General features: G+C 43.0%; 1 protein-coding gene across 2 annotated transcripts; it reads right to left on the bottom strand.

Annotated features, from left to right (window-relative positions):
• Positions 1-219: 219 nt before the first annotated feature.
• On the bottom strand, positions 220-25,487 carry AGXT2 (alanine--glyoxylate aminotransferase 2). Of its 2 annotated transcripts, none has more exons than XM_054031780.1 (14): positions 25,401-25,487; positions 23,754-23,839; positions 21,900-22,084; positions 21,467-21,590; positions 18,440-18,534; positions 17,201-17,294; positions 14,819-14,912; positions 11,665-11,765; positions 9,124-9,216; positions 6,033-6,165; positions 5,177-5,265; positions 4,119-4,268; positions 3,711-3,809; positions 220-1,431 (listed from the first exon to the last, which is right to left on the bottom strand). In XM_054031780.1, the coding sequence occupies exons 2-14, from the start codon at positions 23,787-23,789 to the stop codon at positions 1,321-1,323; spliced, it is 1,404 nt and encodes a 467-aa protein (XP_053887755.1). In that variant the 5' UTR covers positions 23,790-23,839; positions 25,401-25,487; the 3' UTR covers positions 220-1,320. The 2 variants fall into 2 exon arrangements, with proteins under 2 accessions (XP_053887755.1, XP_053887754.1); XM_054031779.1 differs by lacking the exon at positions 25,401-25,487 and adding an exon at positions 24,645-24,825.
• Positions 25,488-25,707: the final 220 nt, after the last annotated feature.

Raw genomic sequence — 25,707 nt, 5'->3', positions numbered from 1 at the left:
TGTCTGACCATCTGTCCATGGTAGACCACCATAACAACAAAAACAACTTATGTCTTAGATTTCTACATTTCTCTACTGTTCCCTATGGGACCCCAGTTCCTATCTAGGATGTGATGCAAATTAAAGCCCCACAACTATAAAACTATTTGTAGAATAGGGTTAATCTATCCCTAAACTTTGCATACACAGCCAAAATGTAAAGAATAAAATACACAAGGGCAGTGTGTGATACCTTTTATTGGACCAAGAAATTAACTCATGTGTAAACTGAATTGACAATAATTAGTTGTAATTTATACTTAACAGCTGAATTGTTAATCCTGTCTTTAACCTGAACAGGGAAAAAAGGTTATTTAACATCCATGAGCTCTCTACTGCTGACAGGAGGGGAACATAGCACCTTGTGTCAGCAGCCTGGGATGGTATTGAGTGAAGAGGGAGAGCTGCTACCAGTCAAAGGAGAAAAGATCACTGTTGAGGGTGGGCAGGAGACTGGATTAGAACCCACCGAAGAATGATTATACACTTTTTTTTTTTAATAAGTAAGTATCTTCCTCTATAACTACTAAACAAAATCCATCCTCATGTTACAGGCTACGCATACAACTTTCCTTCACTAAGGCCCTGCTTGAAGAGCTTTCACCTGCCACTCTGCCCTGGAGGAATTTCACTCCTCCCCCTCACTTCCTATGATGAGTGTAATAGTAGCATAGTTTTCCACTAAGTGTTTTTCAGGAGCGAAGTATTTTGTCCTGTGATGGGGTCTCCCGTCTTGGTTAGGAAGTGCACTAGCTACTAAGCAAATGTCACTGGAGCAAGATTACACAGAGCACTCCCTCTGTCACTGTAGAAACTACATCCAGAATTTCAGCTACTAAGAGCAAACCAGCCAGGCATAAAGAAAGGAAGAACTATCCCTGATATGATATAATTGTAAAGGCTGTACTATTCAGCATGCCCTTTCATGTAGTGCGAGCCTTAATACACGAGCCAATCTCACTTGCTGCTGTGACGCGCAGGAAACCTAGTCTCAGACTAGGTAGACAGCACTGCCTAATTTTAAAACGTTTGATTTGTGTTAATAGGTATTGTTTTCTTAACATTACACTAAGACTGATTTCTTGCAGGTATAGCAAACTGAGTCAAGGTAATCTTTCACATTTAAATTCTTAAGAGTTGCATGTTTAGGAAAATTAGATCAATCTTCTCTTCATACTATAAATTTTTTGCCAGCTGTAGTTGTAGCAAGATTTTAGGGCTTGGAGGGCGAGTCTCAACTGTTACCAAACATCCTCTGTAAGGAGAAAGATTGTTCAGAGACTAATTTGCAGCTGTTCTTTCCAAATGTCTCATTAGTGCAGCATGAAATACTTCCACTGCAAAGGCTGCATCTTGTTTAGTAATGCACAGTGGAGGTTTAACTCTAAATGTCTGAGGAGAGAAAAGAAAAGAGTTTTTTAAACTGGAGGCAGAGACCAATTGATGTGCAATGACACTAATACCATCACAGCATTTTTAAGGGTTAGTAATCCTGGAAAAAGTAACAGATATACTAGTTGTAACAATGGTAATACCAGCCTAGCCTAAGTGCTGTGAGTTAAACCCGCCTTTGTAGAGCGCAGTAGGGAAAGTGCTGCAGTCTGTCCACACTGACAGCTGCTTGGGCACTGGCATGGGCATGTTTGCAGCACTTGCAGTGGAAGCGGTGCATTATGGGCAGCTATCTGAGCATGTAAGTGATTGCAATGTGCTTTTCAAATAGGGGTGGGGTGGAGTGACAGGAAGTGTGTTGTGTGTATGTGGGGAGAGAGAGTGGGGTTTTGGGGGGCTGAGAGCATGTCAGCATGCTGTCTTGTAAGTTCAGACAGCAGCAGCCCCTGCCTCTCTCTCTCACCCAGCATTCCACACTAATGGCTTGCATGCCGGCTGTCAGAAATGGAGCTTTGAAAGGGCATTTCCACATTCCTACAGGCGTTCAAAACAATGAGAAGAGGGGCCACTTGACTTAAAGAGATTCTAGGACGTTTCTGGAGGCCAATCACAGCGCAGTAACGCAACACCTCATTCACACTGACGCCTGCCCGTTGTACCCAAGGCACAGCAAATGTTATTACTCCCGTCGAGGTAGAGTACCAGCAGCGCTGTAGCTGCGGAGTCAGAGAGCTCTGTGCCTTGCCAGTGTGGACGGGGAGTAAGCTAGGGTGCCCGGGGCTCCTTTATTGCACTGTAACTCGCAAGTGTAGCCAAGCCTTAAGAGTGGCAAACTACTCCCATGCAAGAACCACACCCACACTAGCAGATGCTAGGCACATGGTTGAGTATTTCTACATTGTGATTTAAGAAACCTCAATACTACAACTGGGCAGAAGAATTAAATGAATGGAGGGAGCCCTAGCTAGTCATCCTGAGATGTGTTGCTGCAGGAGTCAAGTGTGGAAAAATAGATTAAAACTAGCAGAAGGAACAGCCAGGGGTAGAAGGGGGGAAAACAGTGCTATTTTCTATACTACGTGAATCTATTTTAGTAAGATGATTTAAGTAGTGTACTTCAATCATACATTCTTTTCATCAGCAAACATTTCTGCATGGTTCTGTTCTGCAATGTAGTTTTAACATATGTTCCCTTACTTAATTTGGGTTTCCAACTGTTTGAATCCACCAGAACTAAATCATTCCTATTTGGATTCTGCTGACTTTTATGTAAACCTTGCTGGTGCCTATCACCTGTTACAATTGGGGCTGAGTTTTGATTTAAATTATTATTTACTTCCATGCTCTCCAAACATTAAACTACACATCCTAGGGCAAACCATCTAAATCTATCATTAATAGGCATGCCTGGTCTGATTTTTTGAGAAGTTCAACGCTTACAACAACTGCTGTCTGCAGATGCTCTGTCCTCAGACAATCAGGCTGAAATATTACTAGACCTTCAACAGGTGCAAATCTGTTATCAGTTGATTGTGCAATGCAAGGATTAATTTGAGGTGGAGTAGGCACATCAGCAAGTCTCCAGTGCCCCCTTTCCCTACTGTAACTTATTCCTAAGGAAGCTGGCTGATCTGAGGGAACCTGGTTAAGTCCTCTGCCTGTCTATCCTGACTCTGAACACTGACAGCAGCAAGCTAATAAACCCTACCATTACCTTGGAGGAGGGAAATGCCAGCAATCCTTTGCTCCCTGTTTAACTTATTTCACTTCAAGTGAAATAAGATATCTCTCACAATTTACTGGGTATAATATTTATTAACTGTGGGTCATGCCCCCATATTGATGGATTCACAAGGAAGAGATGTTCTGTCTTATTCCCAGCTGGGTAGAATTTTATCAGCTCTCCTGATTGTATGCTTTGCCGATAAAACTGAACAACAGGCTAGAATTGATAGCCGTAGGCATTGCTGTTTTAGAGAGTATCTAAACACTAGAGATAGAGAATTCAGAACCGGCTGCTAGGTGCATCAGAAATTACTATTGAGGGTCACATTTCTTGTCTGAAAGGTAGGAATTTTAACAGCAGTAAATAACATTTATATTGAATATGCTATAATTGAGAGGATTAAGACAAAGCTTCTTGATCTGCTATATTCAGAAGTTAGTAAACAAGACTCACTTTTTTTTTATAATTCTTAAATTAAACAGAAGTAGTCAAATCCACTGTGATTTAGTCAGGACAAAAGATACATAAAAGAAGTCCACATCAGTTACTGTACCTGATTATAAATTCCACCCCTGCCAATCAATACTCCCATGTCTTTGCAATCTTCCCAGATCGGACTCATCTCTTCATCTGGAAGAGGTTGACGACTGTCCTGTGGAAGGCGGGGGAGGGGAGGGAAGAGAGAGAGACTTTTTTTTGGCTAGATGTTTATGGAAAAAGCAACAAGTGTTCCATTGCCACCACCCTCCTTGGAGAACGGTAATGATTGTCCTGCCTTTTAAGATGGGACTACTCAGAGTTTCTGATGTATTAAGCACTTTGAACGTTCTAAATTTTAGCCAGTGGAGAGTTCTGACTCCTTATTTTCAGAGAAGTAGCTGTCAGTCGGCATACAGTCATTTCACAGGAAGCTTGAATCTTAATACTGGGATAAATAGAAGGGCATGTGCCATTTACCAACCTTATTCTTCACCATTTCTATCCCAATCATAAGGCCTCTGCCACGGACATCTCCAATGATCTCAAACTTCTCTCTCAGTTTAGCAAACTCCAATAGCATGTAAGCCCCCACTTCTTCACTGTTCTTTTGTAGACCATCTTCTGCAATAGCCTGGTTAAAAATGATGTACAAAGACCAATGTTGTGGGAAAGAATCAAATATTGAATTTGGCTAATCTGCACACCTATAACCGGCCTGCAATCTCATTACCCCTCAGCAAAGATTTACAACAGGCTTGTATTATTAAGCCTGCCTTAAATTTGACCTCTTCATGTATAATAGGAAATGCTGTAAAAAACTAAGCTACACTTGTCAAATTAACCAACATAGCTTATGGTGTAATAAGGGAGCCAGATGTTCAGAACCTGGCAATACAGTTTTAAAATGAGGTTTAGGGAAGGATATTTACATGTGACCAAGTGAATGTGGCTGTTTGTTACACACTAAATTACCTCACATCAATAGGGGCATGTGTGCAGCTCATGCTTTTCAAGGTGTTGCATGAGGATTTAAATTGACTTTTTTTTTTTTTTTTTTAAGTGGAAGCTCTGAGGGTTAAAATACATTTTAAGTGTGTACCTCAGAATAAGTGCTTTTGCTAGTTTAGAGGATTTCTATAAAGGAAAAATGATGAGAACTCCATGGGACAGAACTACTTAGAATTATGAGAGCTACGTAAATAAATTCCATTTATACATCTATTGACAAACAGGAAGCAAAGAATGTAAGCAAGGAAAGAAAAAGATGAAGCTGTCAATCACAGTATTATCCCTAGAGTAATTTAATCCTCCTATTCCTGCTACAAGTTGAAATCAGTTATAGAAATGGGAATAGCCAGGCAATTTATTTTTTCTACAAGTGCATATTGCCCATGAATTAATAAAAATAAATGTTTGTCTCATTTTCTGTATGCATTAGAAGTTCCACCATTGGAAAGGGAAGTAGCATGAAGCTGCCTTTTCCATAACGCATAGCAAACAATAGTGTAAGACATTATGAACGTATCACTTTCTTCTTACATCAAGAACTGCAGCTCCAACTACACAGGCCATAGGGTTTCCTCCAAATGTGTTAAAATGAAGGTTCTGAGCCAAGGAATTTGCAATCTCTAAAAGAAAAAGAATACTCAGTGATTTCCTGCCTCACAATTACCTGAAGTCTGGTGATAGTACTTATCAGTTTTAGCTTCACATTTAATAATGTGCATCATTCTCCGTTTTACTGCAGGCAAAAGGAGAAGAAAACGGTATATTCTTGGTAACCAATTTAGGGCAAAGTTCCAGAAAATATATGATCTGTGTAGCAGATGCTAAAAGGAAGGTGAATGGATTTTAATAGATGAACATTTAAGTTTCCAACAGAGCTAGTGAATTATCCACTACAGCAATGAATAAATCCATTATTTCTCTGAGACATTAAATCCACTGAATCATTAGTATTAACTAGTCAACAATTCTAGAGTTGTCCAGAATGCTTCCTTAGTATTAAAGGTATGTCTAATGGGTAGGGCAGTGAACTCAATCAGGATTTCTGAGTTCTGTCAGTTCTGCTAACGACTCGTTTGGGCTAGATGCTGATCTCAGTTACCCCAGTATAACTCCATTGATTTTAATGGTTTTACTTTAGATTTGAACTGGTGTAATGAGGAGCACAATCTGAGTTTGATAAAAAAATTTTACAATCAATGCCTCAGTATTTTGTACGTGTGCAATGGGGATCATACTTACCAACCCCATAAGTCTGTTCTGAGACTAACTATATTAATATTTCTAAGGTAATGTGGTTGGACAAAAGGCTCTATGGAAACTTAAGTTATTCTACAATGTATTTATTATTCACCTCAACTTCATGCTTTAAAATAACAAATATTTATACCTGGTGTGGTTACAACAGCTGCCATTGGAAAGCCATTACCAATTCCTTTTGCCATGGTAACAATGTCAGGGACTACACCATGTGTTTGAAATCCCCAGAAATGGCTGCCAGTTCGTCCAAACCCTGTCTGGACCTTTCAAAAGAAAATCCAAAATTGTTTAAGTTGTTTCTTGGTTTCATATTTTGTATTTTATCTGTGCCTTTCTGTTACCAATTTGCACTCGTAGACTCTAATGCCAACTTTATTCTAGCAGGATCCTCATTCAACTCATCCTCACACATTTTCTTTCCTATGCTAAATAGTGACTGTAGTCCAAGACAGGTTCCACTATTGATTTTGTTGACAGCTCATATTTATAGAGACACTCTACACTTGATACAAATGAAAAGTGGTATTGTATACATCCTAAGACTATCTCCCATTATTACACAATTTAAATCTAGTATTGTTACTCAAAACATAATTGAGTTAATATAATGAACTCCATTAGAGAAACTATACTGTGATGAACCTGCTAAGCAAGAGACTACATTCCCATCAGTCCCTCACCACTGCACATCCCCTTCCTCCTGGCCAGGTAGGAGAATGTATCCTCATCCAGGAAATGCCCAGGCAGGAGACTACATTCCCCATTATACCTTCTTTTCCCTTGGCCAGGCAGGAGAAAGGACCCTGTTCAGGAAGCAGAAACTGCTATGGTAAGCCAGATACAGGGAAGAACCCCCAGGAATTGTATACAGAGCCCTGTGAGGAACAAGCTGAGACTGCCCCATGTTACAACTGGTACTCCTGGGGGAATTCTGTGCCAAAAAATTCTGTGCACAATATTTTAAAATTCTGCATATTTTGTCAAAATAACACATTATAATCACACCAGTTTCAATTATTTTTGGTCATTTATTTCGAAGTACCTGTCAGCAAATATGTCTGTAACAATACAGACAACAAAAAAGATTCAGGAAATGTTTTTTTTTTGACAAATAGATTCCTTACTAGGCATATTAATACAGAACTCTGAGTAACAATTCATTTAAACTGCAATAATGAACCATATTTCCTGCACCCTCAGAAGCGGTGCAAAGGCTGGGGGGAGCCAGGGGTAACAGAGGAGCTGAGGGAGAGGGAAGTAAATTGTTGGGAAGGAGCCTGGGTGTGAACTTGTGAGGGTTGTTGGGTATGGGTGGGAAACATATGGAACAAGTTTTTTGGGGGGGTGGGGATGGAGTGTTAGGGGGCTTCCCCCATGCAGACCCTGGCTGACCCCAGCCTTTCCCATTCAGTCAGGCACATCTGCCCTGTCCCCATGTGGCCCTCCACCCCCACTCAGACACCCCATCCCCCAGTGTCTGTGCCCCACTCAGCCACCCCTTCCCCCGTAGCTCTGCTGTTCTTGTGCCACAGTGCCCTCTGGTGGGCCAAAGACAGAACTGCAGCAACATTTTGGCAGAAGCCTTTTCTGTGCAAAAAAATTAAAATATGCACATCTCATTAATTATGCACACATGCAGTAGCGCAGAAGTAACCCAAAAGTTAACTGGGTCTGTGTGGGACTGATGGGGAAGCGACAGGGCAGGGAGCCAGTGCAAAGTGACCCTAATGAAAGACTCACCACTAAGTGATCCTGTCCTTGAAGTCTGCAAATTCATCTTTGCTTGAATACAAACCAGACTGGAAAGGCCACCCCAGGTACTCAAACTGAAAAGCCCTAACTCAATTGGCTGCCCCAGGGACCCAAACAAGAACTGCTATTGCTCATTTTGAACTGCAACTGTTTAAGCCTCTGTGCCTAGGATATTCGCTAACTTCCCCATTCCTGCCAGCCCTGATAAAATACCCTTTCACTTAGCCATGTGTCTGAATAGTTACTGGGACCCACCAGGATTAGCACCTACAAGGCCTAGTTGCTGAAGCATCTAACAGAGCTTGCTTCTGAGTTATGATACACCTGGCACATTACTGGTACCTTAATGGTTTGGTGTACTCCAGCACTGACCAGCTATAAAAATTGCAATACTAAGGAAGTGTTTTTTTACAATGAGGGAGCTAACACCTTTTCTCCTAGTAAACATGGCCAGAGGGACTGGGAAGCTGTCAGTTCCACTAAAGTTAATGGGAATTGCATCTGTGTAGCACTTTTCAGAATCTCCAGTTTCAAGCTGTAATAATTCTACCACCCCTAACACCTCTAGCATCCATCATAGTCACTTAAACTGCTTCCCTAACAGAGTAGTAATTCAGATTGTCTTAACCAAGCAAATTAGATTTAAAATGTGTAACTGCCAGGGCTGGCTCCAGCTTTTTTGCTGCCCCAAGCGGCGAAGCAAAAAAAAAAAGAAACAAAGATAAAGCCACGATCGGCGGTACTTCGGCGGCAGCTCTACCGCGCCGCTTCATTCTTCGGTGGCAATTCGGCGGCGGATCCTTCCCTCTGAGAGGGACTGAGGGACCTGCCGCCGAATTGTCACCGAAGACCTGGACGTGCCACCCCTCTCCATTGGCCGCCCCAAGCACCTGCTTCCTTCGCTGGTGCCTGGAGCCGGCCCTGGTAACTGCAGAAGAGTTGCAGCAGGCTCCCCTCTAAAGTTACAGAGGTACTTGCCTTGTCTACACTACAATTTCACAATTTGATTAAAGATTAAAATTTTACAAATGTAAAAACTGTTTTCCTAATGCAGACATAGCCTCTCTGTATCAGGCCTCAAATGAGTAATGGTAAGAGTTTAAGAAAAAAATTTCTGCTGATGTAAACAGGTCAATGGAGCTCTACCCATTTACACAACCAGTGAGTGGGACCCTAAGAGTTTGCAACATAAACTGTCACTGAGTACTATTTGTGTTAATTTAATGCACATGAAAGTGAAGGATTAATAACTTCTGCTACTAGCTTTGTCTAGCAAAGGCTCTTGTGCTGGAATGCCGCACTTTGTTCCCTTCTTAGGCTGTGAAACAGGAAAGGATTAATTAAAGTAAATTTAGAATTTAATATAAACTATTTCCAGGTCTATCTTTTGCCTTCATGCAATTGCTGGATTTTGTAGTGGCCTGGCAGAAATATCTCAATCCCCAAAAAATGTATTTCTGGATACTCACTTCATCTGCAATACAGACACCTCCTCTTTCACGCACTAGCTGAAAAGCTTCCTTTAGAAATCTTTTAGGATACTGAATGGCTCCATTAACACCCTGTCAGAAATGCACAAATATATTGTCTTTAGCACAAATGCTACACCACAAACAGGAGCAAACCTCAGGGTGATCAGACAGTGAGAAATCTAGGCAGAACTTTAATTCACTAGATGACTTAATGACCAAAGTCCCTTTTGTGGTAGATCTGTTTAGCCACATTGCTAAATGGGCAGAAAGTGGATCTCTTTTGAACTTGAATTCCCACTTTGTATCAATATTACATGGGCTATAAGAATAAAACAATATGAAGAGTTAGGAGACAGTGAAGAGTAAAAGCTAAAACATGATGTCAGCTTTCTCTCCTTAATGCAATGTTTCCCAAACGGTGGGTCGCAACCCACCTATTGGCTGCAGGAAGGTTCTAGGTGGGTCACAGGCCCAATGTGAAGAGGAGTTGGGGGGGAGGGGAGATGAGCCCATCCCTATTCACTGCACAGCAGCAGCTTCTGTTCTGTGGGGCTGGGTCCAGTTCCCCGCTCTGGCCTTTGCAACCTAGTAGATGGGCTAAACCTGAGTGGTGCTGCGACCCCATCTGCAAGTCCTGTAGGTCCCATCTCATTTCCCCTCACCCCTCCAATCTGGACCCTGATTGGGTCACAAAGAGAGGCAAGGTAACAGAGGGGTAGCCATGTTAGTCTGAATCTGTAAAAAGCAACTTGCATCTGATGAATTGGACATTCACCCACGAAAGCTTATGCCCCAAAACTTCTGTTAGTCTTTACGGTGCCACAGGACCCTCTGTTGCTTTTTAAAGAGAGGCAAAAAAAAGTTTCGGAACCACTTGTCTAATGAACCAAGACCAAATATGCTTCAGAGAATTATACTCTATATGGCGACAATATCTGGAAAGTTGTATCACTTGTAGGCATGTTATTACCAGAACGGGACAAACTGGCGAGAGTTCAAAGACCAACAGCAAACATGAACGGAGAGCTGGAGAAAATGATTAGGAGAAGACTAAAATAAATATATACACTTAGGCTAAACTGCCAAAGATGGAGGGATAACATAATAATCTGGGAGTATATAAAGGCTGCAAAACCCCAGTGGATGGAGAGAAATTAGGGGAATACGTAGGTATAATGGGATGAAACTAAGCAAGGGAAAATTTAGTCCTAATATCAGGACAAAATTCCCTTCAGTGAAACTGTTATACTCTAAAGTATATTCCCAATGGAACAGATTGAAAACTCAGCACTAGGAAATTTAAAATTATGCTAGGTATAACACCAGAAAACATACTGTAGGGCATAACCTTGGTTTTCGAGCAAGATGGACTTGATGGCGTAACAGGCCTTTCACTTCCCTAACTTAGACTACTAATATCTTAAATAATGGACTATGAGGTTCATGTCATAGGGGAATGCCTAGAGCCTGTATGAATTAAATGAAACTTAACTACAGCTGCACTGCCAAAAGAGACAGAGATGAGGAGAGTCAGAAGTTAAGTGCGAGGGAGTCAGAAACTACAAAGGAAAGCAGAGGGGGAGAGAGAATTCTGTGGATTTGCTAGATAAACTCGGCATAGTGCAATTTGAAGATAAAAGTAATTCCTAAAATTAATTCTCTATGTTATAACAATTAGGCATTTTAAAGGATAATTTACTGTACACTCACTGGGTATCTGTAACTTACAGGGTTACTTTAATACTTTTTAACAGACAACGTCTACAGAACCAATATACTGCAGAAGGGAAAACAACATGTAATTAGGAATGAAGTATTATAAACTAAGTTACAGCCTGCACATTTGTATAATTTATTAGCATTTCAATATCCTGAGAATGCAAACAAGACCTTAAAGAATAATAGTTTACAACAGAGCTCTGAACACTTTTTAATCTATCAACTGATAGCATATATGCTATTGCTAAACACAAACCAGATAGGCAACAGTGGTTAAAATTACCTGTTTTGCTTGAGCCTGCCATATTTTATTAAATACTTGTATATTCATTAGAAATAATTTGCTAAATATTTAAAATCAATTTATGAAAGGGACATTAAGGCTTGTAAGACTAAAATCTGATTTACCAGTTTTGTTTTGTAGGAATATTCTGCAGCTCAAGTTGCCCACTGGTCTGTTATTGAGTAGACAGGATATGGAAAATATAAGAATCCTGTTCTCAGATATCAAGGGGGGAAAAAAACAAAAACAATGCAAAGAATAAAATCCTGGCTTCACTGAAGTCAGAGGCAAAACTCCCATTTTACTTCAATGGGGCCAGGATTTCTCCAAGATGTCTGATTGACAAGTCACCCTCCTGGAAAAAAGTTAAGATTTAAGTAATGTTGCAGCCCTCCCTTTGGAATGATCAAAGTGATTCGGAGAAGATTAAAATTGCTATTGTTACAGGGAAGTTACATTTAGGGCTTGTCAAACTTGTAAAAGACCCATTCAGGTTTAGCTCTTTGTGGTTTACTTTACTATTACAAGTCACTTACCTGAATTGGCTCAGCGATAAACCCAGCTATTGCCTTTGGCACACAAGTACTCAGAGTATCTTTGAACTGTTCAATGTACCGGTCGTTTGCTTCACAACAGCCTGTGTTGAGGAAATACTGATAAGAATAATGTACTGAAAATAATATAAAGTTAGATTAATAATGTGAAACCGCAATGTTTTAACATATGTAAATAAGAACATCTCTTTAGTGTTTTAACGTATGTAATAAGAACTATAATGTTCCCAGATTACCGTTACCAAAGGAAATTAATCATTTTGTTTCCCCACATATGTTCTGTGGCAGCAAGTCAGTCTTTTTTCTTAGTTTTCCTAGGTCACAGAAGTTACAAAAGAACCTCAGGCTGACTGTATGGCATCTTTCTCCCCTCCTACAAAAAACCCCCAAGCCACTAAGCTTTTTTAAACCATTTATTCTCTAAAAAGTTCCAAAGAATCATAGCGTGCCAAGAGGAAGCTGCAGCATATGAGGTTTGCTCCATCCTTCAGACCAGTGCTATAGATGCAAGGCGGGGGACAGTTATTAGAAGAACTGAACATCAGCCCAAGGAATGAACGAGCAGTTTGCCTGAATAAGAAAACCTAACTGGTTTCAAAACTCAGCTTGAGACAATTATGGAGGGGATGGTATGATAAGATTGTCTACAGTGGCACATGGCCCACCTGTGAATGCTAGACACGGGACACTAGATGGGGAGGACTCTGAGTTACTACAGAGGAGTCTTTCCCAGCTGTGTGGTTGGTGGGTCTCACCCACATGCTCAGGGGCTAACTGATCACGATATTTGGGGTCAGAAAGGAATTTCCCCCCAGATCAGATGGGCAGAGACACTGGGAGGTGGGGGGGGAGAGGAGAGGCTCGCCTTCCTGTGCAGTATGGGGCACAGGTCACTTGCTTGTTTGAACTAGTGTAAATGGTTAATTCTCTGTAACCTGAAGTCTTTAAATCACGATTTGAGGACTTCAGTAACTCAGCCAGAGGTTATCAGTCTATTACTGGAGCGGGTGGGTGAAGTTCTGTAGCCTGAAATGTGCAGGAGGACAGACTAGATCAGGGGTCTCAAACTCCCGGCTCTCGAGCCATCTTCGGCCTGTGAGCCTCCCCAATGTGGCCTGCAGGGCTCCAGCAGTTTTGGGGCCGAGTCTCTCCCTTGGCCCCACCTGTCATCCCCAGGCGCCCCCACTCAGGGGTCTGCCTGCTTGCTCCAGTGGCTGCCAGCCCCATCCTTCGGGTAAGGGGCAGGGTGGGGCTGTGCCTCCACGCGCTGTCCCCGCCCCGAGTGCCCCTGCAGCCAATGGGATGCTGCAGGGGCGGTGCCTGGGGGCAGAAACACACGGAGGCCCCCCGCCCCGCTTTGGAGCCCCAGGTAAGTGCCTCACCCCCGACCCCCTCCCAAAGCCTGCACCCCCCTCCCACACACCCCGTACCACTCCCAAACTCCCTTCCAGAGCCTGCGCTCTGTCCCCACACACCCCAGCCTCCAAACTCCCTCCCAGAGCCTGCACCCGATCGCCACATTCCCTCCCACCCCCGAATTCCCTCCCAGAGCCTGCACCCCCTTTCCATACCTCCACAGCCCCCAAACTCCCTCCTAGAGCCTGCACCCCATCCCCACACCTCCACAGCCCCCAAATGCTATCCCAGAGCCTGCACACCGGACTCCCTCCCCCCACCCAAACTCCCTCCCAAAACCCAACCTCTCACCCCTTCTGCACCCAAACTCCCTCTCAGAGCCTGCACCCCAATCCCCTACCCCAGAGCTCCTCCCTCACCCAAACTCTGTCCCAGAGCCTTAGGCAGGTGAGGGGAGGAGTTTGTGGGGGAGTGAGTTCTGGGCAGCATGAGTGACATTGGCCCACTCGGAGGATTTGAGAACTGGCACTGGCCCTAAGATAAATTGAGTTTGAGACCCCTGGACTAGATAATCACAATGGCCCCTTCTGGCCTTAAAGTCTATGATATGATAAATATAAGACTAAGTACATCTTGGTCCAACATGATTTCTAATGAAAAGGCAGATAGGAATATTATGGAAAATATGACTGTATGTGACTGGGCATCACTATGTACGGTAACAGAACACAAACCAGATGTCTTCAAGTAGTTGCAAGCTACTCCTTTTATTCACCATCAGCGACAAAGAAAGATGGCAAGAGACTGCTTTGTTGTGTATTTAGGGAAAAGTGAGTAAACAATGTTTATTGCACCTGGAAGAAAAACAATTTATTTTCTAATCGTCACTTGTAAAAGAACAGTGGAGCTTTCACATCAACTTATGGAACTCCTTGCCTAAGGAGGTTGTGAAGGCTAGGACTATAACAGCATTTAAAAGAGAACTGGATAAATTCATGGACGTTAAGTCCATTAATGGCTATTAGCCAGGATGGGTAAGGAATAGTGTCCCTAGCCTCTGTTCGTCAGAGGGTGGAGATGGATGGCAGGAGAGAGTTCACTTGATCATTACCTGTTAGGTTCACTCCCTCTGGGGCATCTGGCATTGGCCACTGTCGGTAGACAGGATACTGGGCTAGATGGACCTTTGGTCTGACCCAGTACGGCCGTTCTTATGTTCACATGGACTGGACACACTGTACAGCATCCATAATGCCTTGTTCCATGCAAGACTTTTGCCACCCAATGTTCCAGAGTTTTTGATTTATAGTTTACGTTGATCACGTCCCTTCAAGATCAAAGATGGACAGCTACCAAAACTTTACCCAGGAGAGCAGAAAACACATTTGTTAGTATCCCTAATCTCCTGGCAACTCTAAATATTTCAGAGCAGCAGGCTACTGATTATGAGAATTGAACTTGACTCAGTCATTAGGAGCTCAATTCAGGATTTTGAAAGGATTCTACAGAAGTTAGATGTCCAGCTCCCACATATTTCTGAAAGGGAGTTGAGGATCCAATTCCTTTAAGCCCCTTTGAAAAAAATCACAGCCGAGAGGCCATATTGATGAAGACTTGCTTGCCAAAATTACAATCACCAAACTTCTCAGTAAATGGTAATATTCTTAGTAGTGTGCATTTTTAGTAGTGTATATTTGTCTATGTTGTTAAACATCCAGTTGCCTTCTCCTGTCCCTTTTCTTTTGCACCTACCAATGGACATTTTTTGCCACAATCTAACCTTGAGAACAGCTGCATTTCCGAATAGTTTGCACCAGAGAATCTCGGCAATGGCTTCCTCCCCAAGGACCACGAAAAACATCTGGTAACATTGTCTGCAAAGCACAACAAACAGCTGTAATTTTGCCAGTGTGAGGAATGTAAGTACTGATCAACAGAATTTTTTTTATTTACACTGATCATTCGAAAGTCATTAAGCACTTATTCCAATATTGTTGTTATGTTTAAATAGAGGTTGTGATAAAGAGAACTCAAAAATCCGAAAACAACTTGTGAAAAAAATAAATAAGGACCATTTGCCCCCTCACAGATTTGAGGCCTCATGCAGAAAGTGAGGGAGAAGGCCAGAAATTAAAGTTTCTGAAGTTAGAAACATTCTGTCCTCAAGTGACTATTTTTGGGGGTATTCACTCACGGCTGACCTGTTTATTTTTTAGTTATGTTAGTTAATTATTGTTACCCAAGATTCACTACAGTTTTGTCCAAAATGGCCAGTTTAATTCCAAGAATCCCTAGAAAAAGAGCAGTAAAATCAGAGAATTATAGGGCTGGAAGGGACCCTAAGAGATCATCTAGTCTAGCCCCATGCGCTGAGGCAGGACCAAGTATAACTCAACCATCCCTGACAGGTTTTTGTCTATACCTGTTCTTAAAAATCACCAAGGATGGGGATTCCACAATCTTGCTTGGAAGCCTGTTCCAGAGCTTAACTTTCCTTATGGTCTGAAGCTTTTCCTAATATCTAACCTGAATCTCCCTGGTGCAGATTAAATGGATTAATTCTTGTCCTACCTTCAGTGGACATGCAGAACAATTGATCCCAGTCCTCATTATAAACAGCCCTTAACATATTTGAAAACTTATCAAATACCCCCCTCGGTCGTCTTTGCTTAAGACTAAACATGACCAGGTTTTTTAACCCTTTCTCTTAGGTCAGGTTTTCTAAACCTTTTATCATTTTTATTGCTCTCCTCTGGACTCCCCCTAATTTGTCCACATCTTTTTTAAAGTGTGACATCCAAAACTGGACACAAACACTCCAGCTGAGGCCTCATCAGTGATGAGCAGAGCAGAGTGGGACAATTACCTCCAGTGTCTTACATATGACACTCCTGTTAATACACCCCAGAAAGATATTAGCCTTTTTTGCAACTGCATCACATTGTTGACTTATATTCAATTTGTGATCCACTATAACCCCAGATCCTTCTCAGCGGTACTAACGCCTAGTCACATATATTCCCCATTTTCCTATTTGTGCATTTGATTTTTCCTTCCCAACTGTAGTACTTTGCACTTGTTTTTATTGAATTTCATCTTGTTGATTTCAATAATTTCTCCAATTCATCAAGGTCATTTTAAATTCTAATGCTGTCCTCCAAAGTACTTGCAACCCCTCCCAGCCTAGTGTCATCTGTGAAGTTTATAAGCATATTCACTCCATTATCCAAGTCATTAGTGAAAATATTGACTAGTACCAGACTCAGGATAGACTCCTGGCAGGACATCATTTGATGTGTCCTAGACATCTGACAATGAACCACTGATAACTACTCTGAGTACTGTTTTCCATCCAGTTATCCACCTTAGAGGGACGCAGTGAAGTCTAGTGGACTCATGATAGTTGGCTGGAAGCCAGGAACTTATACACTCTAATCCTGACTCTCCCAATGACTATGTGACAATGGGCAAGTCATTTAATAAATTCTATGGGCCAGATTCTCAGCTGCACTCAAAGAAGGCTGGATGCATCGAAGAGCCAGGGGGAAGGAGCACATCACAAAGGAGCCCTTTGGGGGCCAATTCTGTGGCTGGTCTGGTTCCTGGCATAGATTACAGTAGCCAACACCAGCTGCCACAGCCTCTAGAAACCATTCCCGCAGCCATGGGTCACCAAGCTGTAGAGATACCATGCACACCCCTTTCCGCAGACACAACCCCTATGGTGGGGATTCTGAGGGGGTGTTGTTGGAGTCACTATATATTTCCAAAATATTTTCAGTCCAAAAGGGAATCCCCTATGGGCCATCTTTAAGCAGCTTTACAACAGCAAACCAGGACAAACCTGCCCTAACAGACCAAAGAATAGGACCTGAAGGGCAATACGCCATTGCTCTGCATCTTGTGCAGCATCTATACCAGTACAAAGCGAGAGCCAAATGGGTATTAAATACTATCATTCTCATAGCTAGCATTCTTCATTTGCTCTGTATGGATACACAAGGGTGCAGTGAAATGGTGAATTAGGCTGTATATATACTACTTATCAGCCCTCAGAGGGCTACAGGGAGGCTTGAAGATGTAAAGCATTACATGAATGCTGTAATATTCAGACAAACAGAAGACTTGTAATTCAGCAGATATTACAAAAAGCAAACCTCACTGTTTGGCAGCCAAACCCATTGGCGACACCATGCTTATAAGAGCCAATGGACGTCAAGCCCAGTGCGTATGGACTGGCTCCGTGGTATCCTCCTCTGTGTGAACAGAACAAAGCACACAAACAACATTCATTTTCTTCTGATTACACTAGCTGCAAAAGTTTTTAGGAGGAAACAATATCAGTATTCACAGAAGGCTGGTTTCTGATGTGAATGTGGAAGACAGCAAATCATTGGAAACCATGGATGCATCCAGTAAGGGATGCCCCTGCCTTATATGCTACTCTGTTTTGAGTGCCTACCAGCTGGGAGTTTTCATTGCAATTTAAAGCACACTTAAAAAATAATACAGGTCTGTCACATCTTACGCACATTTAACATGCGCGATTTCAGCTTTACGCAGTCGGCAAAACAAAAAACAAAAACAAAAAGAGAGAAAAATAACAATTTTAATACTGTACCTGTAGTGCAGGTGATTCTGCCCGCTATTACACTCAATGTAATTTTGACTATGCGCGATTTTCGCTTTACGCGCTGACTGCGGAACATAAACCCAGTGTAAGATGCGACAGACCTGTACGTGAATTTAGTGCTCATGAAAGTGAAGGGCTAAGAACACTGGTTGGAGCCAACGGCAAGATTCCTCATGCAGGTCTGCCAGAATATCTGAATCCTACATGACCAACACCCCTGCTGTTTTAATCTTAGGCTCCTCTTCTCTGAAATTGTTACTGCCACTCATGAGAAACCGAGTAGTGGTTTGGGGTTAGTTTAATAAGCAATTCAGAATTCATTCATGGGAATTAATATATCAGGTGGATTTCAGAATCCTGTGCTCAGCAGGATGGCTGCAAGACTACCAGTTTGTTAAGGTCTATCTTTCTAACTATTTTTAAAGGTGTCTATTACCAACATGCCTGAGCAGAATGGACATGGTTTATAATACTAAAAAAAAAAAAAAAAAATTACACACACCTTACTTAAGGATTAAAAACAGAAGTTATAAGTTGTAGGTGAATGCATGGTTTGTAAATGGAGTATTTCTAACACAAGCAGACTTGCTGAATCTTAGCTCCCAATGACTACTGCTTTTTTTCTCTATTTTGGCAGACAAATGAATTTTTAGGATGTGTCTGTGGCAGAATCTGGTTAACAAGGTCTCAGCCTCTTTTTCACACAATATACAGATGTACAGATTGATTATGAAAAGTGAGTTTCATAAAACACCCTAATATAATTACCTGAAACAGATGAGGTCAAAGTTACGAGTATAAACCCTTGCCATGAACATAGCCAAATCATTGGCTTCTGACCCACTGTTAGTCAGGTAAACCACCTAAGGAAGAATAAATAGCACAATTGTAATCTCATTATACTGAACATTTACTTTGTTTCACAATGGCAAATCTAACTAAATGTAGCTGTTTAAAGAACCAATTTTCCTGCAATTTCCCTTCAAAGAGTTTGAAATATTGAATGCATCTGTTTATTCAGTACAAGACAGATTTATTTTCATATAAAGTATCATTCAGCACTTGGAATGATATCCTGTCACTGACAAGAGGAACTCCAAACTGAAATAAACTTAGTGATGCTCATGTGCTGTCTATGAGGGCCAATGGCAGGATGTCCCATTATAGGTTATGTCTATACTGGAGATGGAAGGTGTAATTTCCAGCTCGAGGAGACACCTGCACTAGCTCTGATTGAGCAAGAATGCTAAAATAAGAGGTGCAGCCATGGTGTCACAAGGGGCTAGCCATCCAGAGTACAATCCCACCCAAAACCCTAGGCACGTATTCAGGTAGCTTGTGCATACTGTGCTTTCAACCAGAAGTTTAAAGTAGTGTCAGGGACTACTGCTAATGAGTAAGGCTACAATTATGTCATGGAGGTCATGGAAGTCACGGAATCCATGGCTTTCAGAGACTTCTGTGACATTTTCTGCTTCAGTCCCAGGGGCTGCAGGACTGGAGTTAGCAGCCAGCGGGGCCCTGGCAGGGTTCCGGTAGCAGCAGTGACAGGTGACAGCATCCTCAGGGGGCCTCCTCCTGCAAGGTTCCAGCCACAGGTGACAGACTCCTGAGGGGGCCCTCCTCAGGCTTCCAGCGACGGGCCACAGCCTCACGCGCAGGGGGTAGGGGTGGGGACAGGGCCAGCTCTAACTTTTTTGCCGTCCCAGGCAAAAAAGAAGAGCGCCGCCCCGCTGTAACACCCCCCCCCCCCAGCGCCACGCTGTGGACCCTCCCCCCGAGCACTGCGCTGGGCCCCCCAAACTCCCGCCCCCCCGAGCGCTGCGCCGCCCAAACCCCCGGGCCACTCAACCCCCCCCAGCGCCGCGCCGGGCCGTCCAAACCCTCAAAGTGCTGGGCCGCCCAAACCCCCTCCCCCCTCAGCACCAGGCCGGGCCGCCGAAGCCCCCCCCAGTGCCGCGCCGCTGAAACACTCCCCGCGCTGCCCGGCCGAAACAAAAACAAAAAAAAATCCCTCGAGCACCGCCCCACCAAACAAAAAAACAAAAACAAAAACACCGCGAGCGCCCCCCGCCACCCCAACATTGGCTGCCCCTTCTAAGGTGCCGCCCCAAGCACATACTGGTGCCTGGAGCTGGCCCTGGGTGTGGAACACCTCGGGCTAGCGGCTGGGGGTGTCCCATTTTCTCTTTGGGTGGCGGGGGAAAGCATGGCTTGTAGCAGCAAAAGTCACAGACAGGTTGCGGCTTCTGTGAATTTTTGTTTATTGCCCATGACCTGTCCATGACTTTAACTAAAAATAACCATGACAAAATCTTAGCCTTACTAATGAGGCCATGTCTACACTACTGGCTAAATCGGCACCACTGCAGTCGATGCAGCGGTGTTGATTTAGCGGGTCTGGTGAAGACATGCTAAGTCGATGGCAGAGTGCTCTCCTGTTGACGTCTGTACTCCACCTACCGCCACAAGCCTGCTACGATTTTATTATTAGTAAGCACTAGAAACACAGAAACGTACGGTAGATATGTAAGAAAATATATAAAAATACTCACGTGTAAATTGCTGTTTTATTGAAACAACAATAATACAATTTGCTTTGTATGTGATCCATAATCCGTAAAGATCGAAGGTATCGAATGTGAATAAAAATTTTTAAATACTTATTGCACTATTGTTAACTGCTTTTTACACAATTCAGAAACAATCTAAATTAGATTTCATACGTCGCCTATTTATAGTATCGTATTGTAAATAAGTCATTACACGCACATATTCCTGCTGATGCATGCTGGACTTCCCGACAATGCGCGACATGCTCGCCTGCCAACACTTGCTTGTTAAGAGCTGTTGGCGGACTTGACACCTGATCGTTTATAATTTGTGAATTTATTTGGAAAATAAAGTAATCACTACAACTTTAACTCTATGTTACACAACAGATGAAACATGTACGAACGGTTTTTCAAAATTTTCTTATATTCTCTTCTTTCTTTATGCTTCCACTGCCCCCTTATTTTTATTCAATGCCCCCCAATTGCACCTGAGGCTACTACTGCCCCCCTGGATCATTCCAGCGCCCCCTAGAGGGCAGTATCGCCCACTTTGGGAACCTCTGTCCTAGACAGTCTCTTCCCATTCTGTATGTGTGAAACTGATTGTTCCTTCTTAAGTGGAGCACTTTGCATTTGTCTTTGTTAAACTTCATCCTGTTTACCTCAGACTATTTCTCCAATTTGTCGAGATCATTTTGAAATATGACCCTATCCTCCAAAGCAGTTGCAATCCCTCCCAGTTTGGTATCATCTGCCAGGGACTACTGCTACTGAGTCCCCCAGCTATCTTGTGTTTTACAATCAGTTTATATGTACTACATAAACAAACTGGATTAAAAAATGTTTCCTCTCCCAAAGTCTCTTTTCCAAGTAAAACTTAAGTGCTAATTGTAACAATAGCATGCAAAACATTTTTCAACTTATGAGTGATTTTTAAATTGACAGTGCCCCTTTAAGAGGAAATCTGAAGAGAAAGTGACTCAGACAGTAGGGATCCAAGCAGTAGGGCAACAGTTTAGGGTTTTATTCATGTGTGGCTCTGATCTCACTGTAAAGATCAGCATTGTCCTGAGAACTGTAATTTTTTTCTCTTTACCTGAAGCTTTGTACTCCCTTTGGGGTTTTTAAATAAGGATATGAGTTTAATATCACAATACTTTGTCTCCAAATATCTCTCCATTATCTATTGAAATAAAATTATTTTAATTAACAGTCATCCATCCTGCTGGGATTTAGGTACCTTAAGTGGATCAGGGAGAAGTGCTGTTAGTTTTTCCACATATTCCTGGATTGATGGATGCATGTAGATGTTGGTTGTATGCCACAGACGACCAAGCTGTTTTTGGGCAGCTGCAGTTACCTTCCTGTGTGCAGTAAGAAAGATTGACTAATTTAATCCAACACACATACAATTTTTTTCTGACTCTGCTATTAATTCTTAAAATTCTGGCATTTTCCTGACTACCGGGTGAACGAATGAATGAAGAAAGAAAGAGAGGAATGAGCTAATTTGCCAAAAGATCACTGCAGCTGTGTTGAATCTAAGAATCTGATCCCAGATACACCAAAACACAGCGTGCCATATTCTGCCTTTGGATATATAGGGCCACAAACAAAAAAGCAAAAGTATATTTCTATATTAGTCAGTGTAACTCATACAATAACATACTTACGGGTGACAGTGACCAACACTGACAGTAACAATTCCAGCAAAGAGATCAAGGTACCTTCGTCCCTCATAATCAAACAGCCACTGCATATGTCCCTGATGTAGCAGCAGTGGTTTCTTGTAGTACATTTGCAGTGATGGAGACAGATTCTGTTTGCGGATCTTCAGCATACGCTCATAGGAATAGGACTGTAGGAGGGAAGAAATCATTTCTACCCCCATTACTAAAGATATCTACAGATTCATCATATCAACACAACATAATTTGTTGACATTGGAATCCAAGTTAACTAAATAACTACAATTTTAAAATAAATACTAACCTACAATTAGGCTATATAAACCTCCGAAATCTCATAATTTAAACGAGAGTGCTATATTGCACTGATCTCTTACTTAAAGATTATGAAATCCACAATCTATTACAAATTAAGCAGATTTAACATGGGCATGTGACTTGCTCATGTGACCCCAAACTCCATCTTGTTAGCTGTAATTTTCCTCAAATGAGAGCAATAGGTTTCTTTCCACATGGCAGAAATTATAAATGGCCCTGGAAACATCTCCATGTTGCCTCTTACCTGCTCTAACCTCTGGACTATGAACTTTTACTAATGGGAGCATGCTAACCAAGGAATTGAGGACCTTCCAAATCATTTGGAAGCAACCAGAAACTTGACTTAAGCCAGCAGGTTATTCCATCACTGCGATAAGCCTGATCCAAGAACTTTGCAATGAATGTATGTATGTGATTCCTTTAACCAATTTTAATTCTCACCTTTCTTTCTTTTTATAAATAAGCCTTTAGATGCTAAAGGATTGGCAACAGTGTAATTATTGAGTAAGTAATATATTGACTTGGTATGTGGCTGGTCCTTTGGGATCAGAATAACTTTGTGTGATGAAATTGGTTTTAAATAACCACTCATCATTAAGTCTAGTGTCAGGTGTTAAAACCAGGACTAGACTACCTAAGGAGACTGCTTTTCTGACTTCTTGTTAGCCAGTGTGGTGAAACAGAAGTTTACTTTTGTTTCTGGTCTGGTATATCTTATGGGAGAATAACCACCAGCTTTTGGTGTTTCTGCCCTATTTCTCAGCAGCTTGTCCTGAATTTGGTACTCTCAGTTGTGATCCAATGAGGCACGGTGACAACAGGATACAGAGCTATGTTGGCAACTGATCCACAACCACAGAATCACAGAAGATATCTGGACCATCATAAATCTTGTCACCATCAGATGAAAATGTAAACACATTTCTGTAACTGTAAATTGGCACAGTAACAGAACACCTACTCAACAGTGTTTAATTCATGATATCGAAGTCATACATTTATCTTTCATGTGATTGTTGCTTGAAAATACACCTTTTTAACTGATCGGATACTTATTAGTTCCTTGCTGGACACAGGCCATGGGGCATTAGACAGCAAATAAGAGTAGTTCCTTAAAAATCAAACATTTCCCCTTCCCTCTCTACCCCATTGCACTCCCCCAAAAAACTAACTTGGCATACATTTTGGTGGAGGGGGTAAAACATTTTATAGAACTCCTCAAATTAGGTATTAAAAATCAGTGAGAGGGAAACAAATAATAGAAAAATGTTTCATTGCTACCTTTCCTTGGGTTAAGATTGTTCTTCTACTGTATTCTAATCAGCACCACAGAGGCCCTGTTTAACTCTGATCTCCAAAGGATCTCAGAGAAGGATAAAAGCCATGATCTAAACTTCTGATGCCACTGAAGAATACTCGTAATAAGCTACTGAACAGAACAATTACGGCATACAGCAGAATGGTGATCTTAGCAATGAGATCTAGTCTAGACCCAAGTACAATGCCCTGTGCATGACTTACCTCATATTCTTCGGGTGAAAAGTCACAAGGAGGCATTTTTGCTTGCACGGAGAAAGAGCTTTTCAATTCCTGCTGTGTAAGTGTAGCTAATAAAATACAGTGGATTAGGAGGATTATCACAACATCTCAAAGCACACATCTGAAACAAACTTTCTTTGAAAATTTGTTTTTGCAACAATATAAGTGAGGACCAAGGTAGTTATACTTCCTCCAAAAGATTTCATTCAAGGAGAAAATGCATTAAACATTTGTGTTTTTTGTCAAAAACAACAAAGAGTCTGGTGGCACCTTAAAGACTAACAGATATATTTGGGCATAAGCTTTCGTGAGTAAAAACCTCACTTCTTCGGATGCATAGAGTGTTTTTTGTGAAGCTAAAATATAGATTTACTAAACGTATATGTTTCTCCTTAGTATTTATCTTCTAAAACACATAACTCCTCCAGACAGTCACGTCTTGCACCCCAGGGACGTCTTTTGGCACATTTCAGGCCAGCGGATTCCTTAGCCACTCCTGAAAGAGACAGAGCCCCTCCGGACTGACTGCGGGCTCACGCAGATTGGGTTCACACACGGATAGCTCCTGAGGCCGCAGACCCAGCCCAGCGTGGTTGCCCCCGTGTGAATGTGGCGCCCAGGCACCGGAGAGCGGACTGCGGCCCAGGGCTGTGAACCGGCTGCACGCCTGGGGTCTCTTGCCACGCTCCGCTCTGCGGCTGCCGGAGGCGGCCCCGGACGGGGTTTGTGAGGGACAAAGCCCGCCCCAGCGCCCCGCTTGCTCGGGCAGGAGCAGCCCGGCCCAGGGCGGCCGTACTACACCGGCCGGGCGGGGGCGGATCGGGGCCACGGCTAGTTGCTCCTAACGCCCACCCAGGGGGCGCCCCCCCTTACCGCTCCCGGGGTGTCGCCTGCTGCCCCCCGCCCAGAGCGGGCCGAACCGCCCGAGCGCCCTGGCCATGCTCGGGGTAGTGAACTTTGCTGTGGGAAGCGATGGGATGAGCCGTGGCCGAGCCCGCCAATGCGGGGAGCTGAGGCGCCTGCTTAATTTCCGACCCATCTTTACTCACTCCGCCCCTGCCCACCTCCCTCTCTGCCTGCCTCTTGCGCTTTTATCCCCAACGGCCTCATTTCCTAGCTCCTCTGTCCCCACCACCAGCCCGTTTCCTCCACCTACCTGGCCCTCTGCCCTCGCCCCCACTTCAACCCACCTCCTGCCCCTCTGTCCCACCCATCTGCTCCCTGCCTCCTTTCCTTTCCCCACCCCACTGCCCACTCCTTCACTCCTCTTGTCTTCCCCACTCCCACACCCCTCCATCCCTCTCCCCTCACTGCCCACTGTTAGAGGGCTTTCCCTTAACCCTCCCGCTTCCCTGGTTCCTGTCACACAGACAGCAAGCAGCAAAAGACCAGCAATCCGAAGCACAGACAATGCAATGTTTATTGGGGTTAGTTTCCAAGCAAGCATATTTCAAAGCCCTTCACACCAGTCGAGCTTATCTCTATACACCAATAGAGTCTGTTCCCCAGTGTCCCCCTTCCCAGCTCCAAGGCCGCAGAGCATTCACCCCACGTCCCCCTTCCCAGCTCAGAGGCCGCAGAGCCTTTACCCCGCGTCCCCCTTCCCAGCTCCGACGCCACAGCATTTACCTTGTGTCCCCCTCCCAGCTTTGAGGCTGCAGAGCCTTGCCTGTGTCCCTGTTTCCTGTTCCCATTCCCCCCCCTCCCCTTAGCAAACATGATTCCAATTTCTCCCCCTTCCTGTTTGACTCCAGTTTATATAGTGATATTCTCAGCTATACGTTAACCAATCATTTTACTGAAATTTAACTAACCAATCCTAACATATTGTAACACAATTCTCTAACCAATTATATCCCAGTACCCTAATTAATTTACACCTAGGAAAATTAATTATACAGCAGACAGAAAAAATTAGAGAACCAGACAGATTAAC

Source organism: Malaclemys terrapin, chromosome 6, assembly GCF_027887155.1.
Source record: "Malaclemys terrapin pileata isolate rMalTer1 chromosome 6, rMalTer1.hap1, whole genome shotgun sequence".
Lineage (NCBI taxonomy): Eukaryota > Metazoa > Chordata > Testudines > Emydidae > Malaclemys > Malaclemys terrapin.
This window is presented reverse-complemented; position numbering and strand designations above follow the sequence as displayed.

What these genes read in the sequence shown, in the direction of transcription:
- AGXT2 (XM_054031779.1), bottom strand. Translation starts at nt 24,810, where the DNA reads ATGGGTCGGAAATTAAGCAGGCGCCTCAGCTCCCCGCATTGGCGGGCT. An exon ending in AGCTGTTGTAACCACACCAG is followed by an intron (nt 5,266 to 6,032) that starts GTATAAATATTT and finishes TTTTTCTTTTAG; the next exon opens with AGATTGCAAATTCCTTGGCT. An exon ending in TAGAAATGGTGAAGAATAAG is followed by an intron (nt 3,810 to 4,118) that starts GTTGGTAAATGG and finishes CGCCTTCCACAG; the next exon opens with GACAGTCGTCAACCTCTTCC.